The sequence below is a fragment of the Drosophila pseudoobscura genome, chromosome 2 (genome assembly GCF_009870125.1).
Source record: "Drosophila pseudoobscura strain MV-25-SWS-2005 chromosome 2, UCI_Dpse_MV25, whole genome shotgun sequence".
In the NCBI taxonomy this organism is placed as follows: domain Eukaryota; kingdom Metazoa; phylum Arthropoda; class Insecta; order Diptera; family Drosophilidae; genus Drosophila; species Drosophila pseudoobscura.
Window position 1 is genome coordinate 22,101,518 of NC_046679.1, and position 10,441 is coordinate 22,111,958.

General features: G+C 44.7%; 3 protein-coding genes across 6 annotated transcripts; 2 read left to right on the forward strand and 1 right to left on the reverse strand.

Annotated features, from left to right (window-relative positions):
* The first annotated feature begins 27 nt into the window (after positions 1-27).
* LOC4802426 (phosphatidylinositol 4-kinase type 2-alpha-like) lies at positions 28-5,510 on the forward strand. Of its 4 annotated transcripts, XM_001359312.4 has the most exons (9): positions 28-146; positions 332-716; positions 782-1,448; positions 3,363-3,481; positions 3,717-3,847; positions 3,912-4,107; positions 4,161-4,975; positions 5,036-5,104; positions 5,172-5,510. In XM_001359312.4, exons 2-9 carry the CDS (start codon positions 558-560, stop codon positions 5,173-5,175), a joined length of 2,160 nt encoding a protein of 719 aa, XP_001359349.3. In that variant the 5' UTR covers positions 28-146; positions 332-557; the 3' UTR covers positions 5,176-5,510. The 4 variants fall into 4 exon arrangements, with proteins under 4 accessions (XP_001359349.3, XP_015037800.1, XP_003736735.2 ...); XM_003736687.3 differs by lacking the exons at positions 28-146; positions 332-716; positions 782-1,448 and adding an exon at positions 2,185-2,771; XM_033377116.1 differs by lacking the exons at positions 28-146; positions 332-716; positions 782-1,448 and adding an exon at positions 3,250-3,298.
* Positions 5,511-5,524: 14 nt separating this feature from the next.
* On the reverse strand, positions 5,525-8,480 carry Snm1 (DNA cross-link repair protein snm1). Its single transcript, XM_001359314.5, has 2 exons — positions 6,655-8,480; positions 5,525-6,598 (listed from the first exon to the last, which is right to left on the reverse strand). The coding sequence occupies exons 1-2, from the start codon at positions 8,401-8,403 to the stop codon at positions 5,984-5,986; spliced, it is 2,364 nt and encodes a 787-aa protein (XP_001359351.4). The 5' UTR covers positions 8,404-8,480; the 3' UTR covers positions 5,525-5,983.
* Positions 8,481-9,106: 626 nt separating this feature from the next.
* Pcmt (Protein-L-isoaspartate (D-aspartate) O-methyltransferase) lies at positions 9,107-10,359 on the forward strand. The gene is made up of 4 exons (XM_001359315.4): positions 9,107-9,301; positions 9,359-9,495; positions 9,558-9,962; positions 10,014-10,359. The coding sequence occupies exons 1-4, from the start codon at positions 9,247-9,249 to the stop codon at positions 10,095-10,097; spliced, it is 681 nt and encodes a 226-aa protein (XP_001359352.1). The 5' UTR covers positions 9,107-9,246; the 3' UTR covers positions 10,098-10,359.
* The last annotated feature ends 82 nt before the right edge of the window (positions 10,360-10,441 follow it).

Consider the following 10,441-nt stretch of genomic DNA (forward strand, 5'->3'; position numbering starts at 1 on the left):
CTTTGTTCTAATAACAGCACTCTGGCAACGCTGCAATCAGCTGTTCTGATGCCACAGAGTGTCAGCACTAATAGCACTTTTTCGCTTTCGTGTTCTTAGAAAAATTCAATTCAACGCGTAATTTAGTTGCTGTTTTCGTTTGCATGGTGAGTAAGTTTTTCCGAAAAACTGACAGTGCCAAATCGAAATTTTTGTTTGATACGAAATGATAAAAATTATTAAAGTTTGGCAAAAAAGCAGCTGAAATGAACTGAAAATCGATATTTGCCACAAAAAACAACTACAAATATTGCGACAACAATTAAAAAATAATGAAATAATCGACTTTCAGCTTGAATAATAGAAGCATATTGTTCGAGAACATGCATACGGAGCGGGGGAGATAACAAAGCGTACGCCCGAAAAGAGACAGACAGAAACGAGCAGAAGCAGAATCAGCAGCAACAACAGCGCGGGCCCTTTGTTGTTGTGTCTGCCACGAAAATTCTAATTCCCTTCGGCACCCAGCCACCCCCCCACAAACGTGCCTCTAAGCCCTCCTCCCGCCCACTTCAGCCATGAGCCATGCACTGGATAAGGCGGATCCGCCGCTGCTGCAGCTCGAGGATGAGGAGGATCTCATCGGAGACTTTGTCAAGGACCAATCCGTAGCCCCACTCCTCAATGGTTTCGCCTCCAGCACAAACAATGTTACCCAGTTGACCACAAAAGTTGAGGTAAGTGAACCTTGAAGCCAGCCCTGCCCCTCCCATACTATATTATAATAACATACACTCCGCAGATTAACACAATTGGAGTTGGGAAGCGAAAATCCAAGAAGAAGGTGAAGAAGGAACGTGAGCCGATGCTTCTGTCAGTAGACGACGACGACAACGCTGAAGATGAAGATGATGTGAAAGGCGCTGGGGATGCGGCGGTGCCGGTCCATCAGAAACCGCAGCTGGATCAGTTGCTTATCTTGAGCGACGACATCAACACAGATGGCGGCGACGATGACGACGACGACGAAGTGGAAGTTCTACTCAGCCGAAACCCGTCGGGCAACGTTGCGAGCGCCGCCCTGCGCAATGGCACCGTCAACGGTAGAGCAAAATTCAAAAATCACTCTGAGGAGAGCAGTGAGAGCCGGAGCTCTAGTGCCACGCCACAGCCACAGGTGATTAGTCACATTGCAACAACAAAGGCGACAGCATCAGCACCATCCTCTCCTCTGAAATCTGCAACGCACATTGCCATTGGACGTCACCCGCACGACGAGGCCGACGATATTTGCCTGGTGCCAGAAATCGACTTTGAGGGCATGTCCACGGACGCGGGAAGCGATAATCGGGAATCCCAGCCACTACTCGGAGGCGGCAGTGCCAGTCACGGAAGTCGCATTAGTGATCTGCTAGGAGGCCTGGGCCGTGGACACGATCATGTTGACTTTATATCGAATACATTTGGAGGTAAGTGCAGCCAACAGTGCAGAATCACAATCACAAGCGAAGAAGTCATACAAGTGACCAATCCATCCATCCATCCATCTGTGGGGCTTCCATTACGACTCTCTTTCTGTATGCATACGAGTATATATACATGAGGGCATGTGTATGTATATATCAATGGGATGACTCCATTTCATTCTATATTTGCGTTAGCTAAGCCGCGGCTTTACTCATGCTACTCTTATCAATTATAATGCCAACCACATAATGTGAATACCCTCACAAATAGGTATACAATTGTGGTATTTTGGGAAACTACAGCTTTGTGAATATAAAATATCTTTTATTGTCAACTTCATTCGGAGAGAATGAAGAATATTTATCGAAAAAGCAGCTTGAAGGTTGAGGAGATCCTTTGCATTGAAAAATATTTATAGAAAAAGCATTTTGATGCTTGAGGAAACTTCTTCCATTGAAGAATATTTCTAGAAAAACAAGCTTGAGGCTTGAGGAGACCCTTTCCATGCATTTTCCAAGCATCCTCCAAGGTTTAAATGATCTAAGACTGTCATAAGAGTATTCCAAGTCCGTTTAGGAGCAGCTTTACCTACTCCGGGACAGTCATCTACCATTGAGAGATAAGTTTTACGGACATTTTTTCAGTATTTTATTCCAGGGCACTAGAATGAAATTGTGTGCTAGCTATGCCACATAAACGCTGCCTTTTAGGGTTCGGCTAAACACAGAGATTGAGTTGTTTTTCATAATATTTGATCAACATACTCGTATTTTGTCAAAAATTTCTCGTTTCTCGTTTTTATGTACCAACAAATTCTTAGTCCTGTAAACACTGTGGGTCTGTATTACCGAAACGATTGTAATCTGTGGTGTGTGGAGGAGTGTTGCACAAAAAATAACAAGCGTATATGAAAATGGGACTTGCTCTAATGATTCCTGGACTGGCCTACGGGACATAGAGAGAGCAACAAAGAGAATGCCCAACAATGAAAAACGATGATCAGAAGGAACCCCCTGATCCCGATGGTCATCGCCAGAGTGCACTGAGTGATGAACAGCCGTCGACGAGCAAGGCAGCTCTGGCCAAATACGACAGTACGCGGCCATCGGTGGACTCCAAGTCCCTGAGCTATGTCTGCATGTGCTCTGAGGTCCAGAAGTGCCATGCGCCAGAGAAGGACTTTCTTGAGTCGCCCTCGGACGCAGAGGGGGAGCCGCCATTCATAATAAACGCCCCTTCGATGGTAGCCGGCTCCAATGACACAGTCACCGTTCGTATAGCACGCCCCCGCTGCCAGTGCGCCAATTGCCCGCTGAAGAACATGTGTAAGTGGGCCACCAACCGAGTGAGCCTTATCGAAACGCTTTCGCCATGCTAATTGCGACCTGTTTTGTGTCCATTTATCAATGACTCTTGACTCTGTTGCGACTTCCACTCCACTTTTCATTGTGCAGTTCAAAAAATGTCGCGTTTGTCGAGCTTCCGTGGCGAGAACTTCATTCGGGAAGTGTTCACCATATGCCAGGATGCGCAGGGGGACTTCAACGAGAATTTTGACTTTATTGGTAGTGGATACCTCTTTGATAAATGTTGTTTTTCGGCTTCGGGTCCCAGTCGTTCTCTGTTTTTCAAGTAGAATGGTATTCAACGCAGTGTCTGCCGGCTCATTTGGTTTAGTTATTTTTATCCGACAGCTGGCACGCAAACCCCACGACGAGTAAACCCTCATTTAATCCAATCGACTGGGCCTTCATATAACTTGATTAATTAATTATTTAACAATTTGTCCTGAGAAAGTAGCAGGCTGCTTTCTGCGAAATGCGAGTCTTCGTACTTCGCACAAATTTCATTAGTAATTTTATACCTTATACCATTTAAGCATTCAATAATAATATAATTCCCATTTAAACCCATAGATGATCCTATTTTCTCGGAGATTGTGGCCCAGGCAGAGGTGGCCATCGATCAGGGTGTGCTGCCCGAGCGCATTTATCAGGGCAGCAGTGGTTCCTATTTCGTGAAGGATCCCGAACATGTAAGTGGAATATACAATTATAGAATTAGAATTGCGTTTCGCAAGGGTTCTGGCCTAAAAAGTTGTGGGCCCTGCAACCCAAATAATAATCAACGCATAAATTAAAGATTCTGTCAAACGGGGAAGTCCTTGCAATTTAGTTATTTTGCAGAACTTTTGGTTTACCCAGATACAGTATCTCCTTGCCAGGGTTTCCTTAAAGACAGATATTGATTGAACATTTTATGCTTTTCAGCAATGCCTGGCTGTGTTCAAGCCAAAGGATGAGGAACCCTATGGCCGACTGAATCCAAAATGGACCAAATGGATGCACAAGCTCTGCTGTCCCTGCTGCTTTGGACGTGCCTGCCTGATACCAAATCAGGGGTAACATCATATAATACCACATATCCCTGATCATTATACTAATTTTTTATGCACTGTTGCGCAGCTATCTATCGGAGGCCGGAGCCAGTCTAGTGGATCGAAAACTCAATCTGAATGTGGTGCCAAAGACGCGTGTGGTTCGTCTGGTCGCCGAAAGCTTCAACTATGCCCGCCTCGATAGACAGAAGGCCAAGCTGAAGAAGCGTATTAAGGAGCACTATCCGTCGGCCCACTTCAATCGAATGAGTCTGCCCCTGAAGGTGAATCTCTTGCCCTGTTCCCCGCTACTTTTGCTTATGATTTCCCCTTGCAGACTGGCTCCTTTCAACTGTTTGTGGAGGGCTACAAGGACGCAGACTATTGGCTGCGACGATTCGAGAGCGAACGGATAGCACCGGGCGTAGCCAAATCGTTTCAGTTGGAGTTTGAGCGACTTGTCGTCCTGGACTACATCATACGCAACACGGATCGTGGCAACGACAATTGGCTGATCAAGTACCAGGCCCCCAGGGTTAGGACCCAGATAGGCGGCACTGGGGGCAAGATGATGGGCGTTGTTCTACCAAAAATGCCCGAAGCAGTGGGCCAGCAAATTGTCGATCTAAATGAATCGCCACCCGATAACCTGTTGCGCTCGGCTGCGGGCACGGATCCCCAATCCCCAAAAGAGAATGGCCAGACAGACGTTACCAGTTTGGCCAGCAGCGAGGAGGAGCTACCCACCACGAGTACCAAGAATATATCCCCCACATCGGAGAATAACTGGAATATGGTGGACACGGCCTTTATCAAAATCGCAGCCATTGACAATGGCCTGGCCTTTCCCTTCAAGCATCCCGATTCATGGCGCGCCTATCCCTACCACTGGGCCTGGCTGCCTCAGGCCAAGATACCCTTCAGCGAGGAGATCAAGGAACATGTTCTGCCGCAACTGTCGGACATGAATTTCGTGGAGGAAATCTGCACAGAGCTGCTGTATCTGTTCCAGCAGGATCGGGGATTTGATAAGCGGCTGTTCGAGCGTCAGATGTCTGTGATGCGTGGCCAGATATTGAACTTGACCCAGGCACTGAGGGATGGCAAATCCCCCGTGCAGCTGGTCCAGATGCCAGCCGTGATTGTGGAGCGGTGAGTGGTTTAATACTGTTTAAAGACGCACGTTATTGAATAACTTTTGAATCCACATAGATCCAGCGGCAGTCGGTTCTTTTCGTTTACGCAGCGCTTCCAGAACAAGAGTCCCTTCTTCTCCTGGTGGTAAGCAGATGGTTATAAACTATATACTATATACTCTATATGCTAACCAATTTGTTCTTTCATGCAGTTAAATGGCCATTGGATTGATGCCTAGCCTAAACCCCACCCACCAAAAACCAAATCAGGGGCCGAGTCTGTTGCCTCGTCATTGTGTCTATGCGCTTCTTTGTTGTCTAGTTTATCGTCAAAAGTGTTTAATTTAGTCATTCGAGAGGAACCCGCAAAAGTTAATTTACACCTCATAATATTCCTTGTTATCCTTGCACCACGATTATAGCATCGTTATGTTTCCCCTTTTGTTTTGATTCTTTCAAGTGTTTGTATAGTCAAATGAGGTGTGGTGTGTGCATTAAAATAAAAACGAGAATTCTATCATAATTCTGAACGAAGGCCATTCCAAAAAAAAGAACTTAAACGATGTATATGCGATTTTTCATATAATTTATCCCACACTTGCATCGAACATATCAGTGAAAAAGTAATCAAAACTCATTCATTCTTTAGCATTGAATAATTTTAGCCTACCCAAATGGCCTATGTTGATTGTTATTCACATTTATACTTATACTTATATACCATTTAGTTGTTTCTTTATATAAACTATAATTTAATTTATTGTAGAATGTACATGGAGTAGTGAGGTAGCAGCTTGCACACAGAATAACTATTTGAATATTAAGGTGGATTTAGTGGAATGTATACATATATAATAACAAGTTGGAAATATATAAAAGAAAGTGTAAGCTCCACATACTTTGTACTCTATAAGGGTCCCTGAATTAACAAAACTATCCTGAGAATGGTAACAGGTTTTAACAGGCAAACTATTACTTATTTACAAACAAAATTAAAAATTATTAAAGATGGGGCGAGATATTTCTATGAATCCGCCAGCCAATCATCGGAAGCATCAGATGTAAGTCTGTTGAGTAAGGCTTCTTCATCTGTACTGGGCTTAGACTTGCCCGGACTTTCGCTCTTGTGCAGCGGCACATCGCTGCCATCACCATGAGATTTTTTTTTCTCAATTCCTTCGGTGATAGTGCTGTTTTCCGAAGTGCTAGATGAAATGGTCACATGATCTTGGACAGTAGTTTCCCAATCAGTTTTATTTTCGTCCACTGGACTCAATGCCATTTTAGTGCTTGATGGCGGCTTTTTACGATTTGGTGTGGCCAGAAACGTCGATATTGATGGTTGATATCCTCTGGTCATCAGAGAGAGATGTCCCTTGAACTGATACCATTTGGCTTGCACCTTTCCAGTTACAAATAGATCCCTGCCCACCGGAACAGTGCTGATAATCCGCCTGGGCTTAATGAAACGCACAAAGCGCTCGAGCTCCTTGTAGCTGGAATGCTCCGAGTACTCGATGCCAATTATGCTGATGCGCCTCCCATAGGAGGGCTTGCTGTTCTTCTCCCAGCCACTAGGACGAATGGCCAGTAGCATGTCGTATTGATCTTCGAATTGCTTAAAATACTCTGCCAAAACCTGGAAATGCGAAACGTAAAGTTAGCGAATGTTTATCTAAGGGTATTCTGTCTTACCAAATAGGTAACTTTTCCCATGCCTATAACATGCAAATTGGCTTGGTATGGATCGTCATTCAGTCGCGATTGGAGGTCAGGCCACTCCAGACAATCGATGGCCATGCGACGATGTGCCTCTGTCCAGACAGTCAACGAGAATTTTTCGGCCAAAGTCAGCCAAATCTTTTCTTTTCCTATAACATAGGAGCCACACACATAGAGTATGCGTTTCCCTGGATTCCTTTCATGGAATTTCTGCACCATATACACCGCTCTATCGACACTTTCGGTCTGGTGGCAAAAATCATAGTTCCCACTGAGATATGTGGTGTCCAAATAGAGCAGATCTATATCGATGTTGTTCCAAAATATCGGTAGCGATTCCATTTCGAAGCTGGCACGAAAATCACCCGTGTGGAGAATGCATTCACCTGAAGACAGCTTGAAGAAGAACATAAGGGCTCCCGGACAATGATTTGCCTCTATGCCGGTGATCTGGATGTTGTCCACTAGAATTGTCTGATCCACATCAATCTCACGAATGTACATCTCATCTATTTTTATGAATGCTTGCACCAGGCGAGCTGTTAGGGGACTCATGAACAGTGGAAAAGCAAACTTCTTCGTCAGACCAATATAATGATCAGCATGAAAGTGGGTTAGGAAATAATGAGTCACGCCTGGTATGACTCCAAACTGGAAGCCATCGACACAAAAGTGTGTGCCCTCAACAACTTTATAGGGCGGACATGGTTTGGGCGTCCTCTGCTTACGTCCATTGGACGCAATTTTCTCGGACGAAGTGTCTGGGTTTCCAGGTTCATTCGGAACTGGCAGTGGAGCAAGGAAACCTTTTTTATTGGGAATTGGTGGTGACGTACCTGCTGCCAGGACACCCCTTCTATTGGCCCTTTTATTGCGATTGGAAACAACGGTTGAAACAGGCGCAACCTTTTTCTTGGGCGAAGCATTTGTACTGGGACTGTCGTGGGGAGCCACTGTGGTGGAGGGTGAGGACTGACTGAGCAGATTTTCCTTAATGGAAACATCTCCAAGGAGGAGTTCACTGGGAATCGAAACCATTGGCGAGGACGGACATGCTTCGTTCACTATCCGTGGGCTGAGCTGATTTCCTTTAATATCCCCAGTCTTGGGAGCTTTGCATTGTGGTGGTGGTTCTAATTTGAAGCTTCTCAAATCGTCCGAGTCCTCAGACTCCGATTCCGAGCAGAGATCAATGACATTCGCGTCGGTCATACTTGTGTTCTCCTTGCCCCTTGCTTTGCGTGGCGGCTGGACACGCTTGGTGTGAGGTTCCATGTCTGATCCGTCTGTGGTCGTTGTTGATGTGGTGGCCGCCTCGTCGAACAAGCGCTTGCGTCCTTTGTTCGACTTAGGAGCTGGCTTATTGTTGGCTGTCTTGCGAACTATCCCTTGCCGAGATGTATGCGGTTTGTTCTCCATCTTGAGGCTTTTCGCGCTGCTTTTGAAGAAGGAATCGATGCGCAACTGCCCAGGAAGTGGCGTTTTCTTAGATGAACGTTTAATAGTAGTATTTGCTATAATCGAAGCCGCTTCTTGAACAACTTTCGGTTTGTTTTTCCTCGTGGTTGTAGCGCCAGTTGATTTTGCCCGGTTTTTCTTCTCAGGGGTTTTCTCTCCGACATCGATTGATTGACTGACTGATTTCCCTAAGGCCTCATTTATTTTTGTTGTGGCTTGCAGCTCAACAAGGGATTTAAGCCGAATTTTCCCGACGTTTGACATTTCAACAAACTATAAACAACAAAATATACAATCAGTGTGCTGCGGACTTATCGCTAAAATTTACCGTCAGACCCTTAGAAATATACCAAAACATACCGTAAATATACTGACGAATTCAAGTTCTATTAGTATATGTAATGTGGCGGTATATTTAAACCCAACACATGAAAAACTAACTTTATATGGATATATTATAAGTGGTGTATAGCAAGTACCCTGCTGAATAGCAGGAAACGGCCGCGGCAATGTCCGGAAGCCTTAGCGGCTTTCCGAATGTCTCCAGCTTTCGGCTATTAAAGTGCCTCAACCTGAATGGTTTACCATCCAAGGTCAAATTTTCGCCGAACAAAATTCTGAATCTGCTACACCTGAATATGAGCATCACATACATTTCCCGTTGGGTTTACATTTTTAATGGTTGGAAATGCATAAGAGACAGAACGCTGTCTGTCTGCTTACACTGACATGGGTTACGTAGTTGTGTTCACTCAATAACTCAGAATTTGTGATTACACATGTACAAAGTTGAGTTATTAATAAAATTAGCTTAAAGTATATTTTAAAGATTATTATTTGTATATTTGCACATTTTCCCTCAGCCAACAATTTTTTGTTTTGTCTATCAAGCCATTTCTCTCACAGCCAATTTATCAAAGCCTAATGTCATACAGCTAATAGCAAAACCTAATGTCATATGGCCATTAAATTGAATAGGATTGAGACAAGCTGACAGCTGATGCTTCTGTATTTGTGATTTCCAACAAAAACAAAGGCAAGCTGCGGGGCTTAAAGTTATTTGTGGTTGAAATTATTAAACTGGGACTGTTTGTCCGAGCTATCAGCATGGCCTGGCGTTCCGTTGGTGCTAGCAATCAGGATCTTATACGCCAACTGAAAGGTGAGTGGCATTTTGGCACGAGTGGCACAAAAAATAATTGGTTTCCAAAATGCACAGAGTACGGCGTCATTGCATCCGACGCAGTGGCAAAGGCAATGATTGATACGGATCGAAAACACTATTCCCCGCGCAACCCCTACATGGATGCGCCTCAACCAATTGGCGGCGGAGTGACTATTAGCGCACCACATATGGTAACAAGTGTCTGCTGGGTTTTGGATTTAATACTAAGGGGTTTCTTGCACTCTTCGCATAGCACGCCTTTGCATTGGAATATTTGCGCGATCATTTGAAGCCAGGTGCTCATGTGCTGGACGTCGGCTCTGGTTCGGGTTACCTAACCGCCTGCTTCTATCGCTACATCAAAGCGATGGGGGAGATTGCTGACACCTGCATTGTGGGCATCGAGCACCAGGCCTCGTTAGTGGCAATGAGCAAGGCCAATTTAAATTCCGACGATCGTAGCATGCTCGACTCTGGAACGCTTAAAATTGTGCAGGGCGATGGACGCAAAGGATACCCGGCACATGCGCCCTACAACGCCATACATGTGGGAGCCGCTGCTCCCGATACGCCCACCGAACTCATCAATCAACTGGCCAACGGAGGCCGCCTGATAGTGCCAGTTGGACCCGAGGGCGGCTCGCAGTACATGCAGCAAGTTGGTCATTTAATATTCTATATTGTTCGACGCCTAACCTTCTTTTTTCAGTACGATAAGGACAAAAATGGTAAAGTAGAGATGACGCGTCTTATGGGGGTAATGTATGTTCCACTCACGGATTTACGCTCCTGATGGAAAAAAATTGTACAGGTGCTAATCGTTGTGCTGCTGATTGGCATAGTTATCTACCAAATTCGTAATTTTGTTCGCTAACTTAATTATTTGGTCAGCAGACAGGCGGTCAGGAACAGAACCCTTAATGAATTATCAACGCTAAAAAAAATAGCAAGTCCTTTTAAGTTGAATTAATATAAATTATTTGTCTACATATACATTATACAAATCATAATTACGCTAATTAAAATAATCCTATTTGGCTTTTAAGTCCCGAGCAGAAAAAACGTTATTGGACTTAGATTTCTCATATTACCGATCGACTTAGCCTGACAATCGAATGATTCACCTTCGAGGTTTAG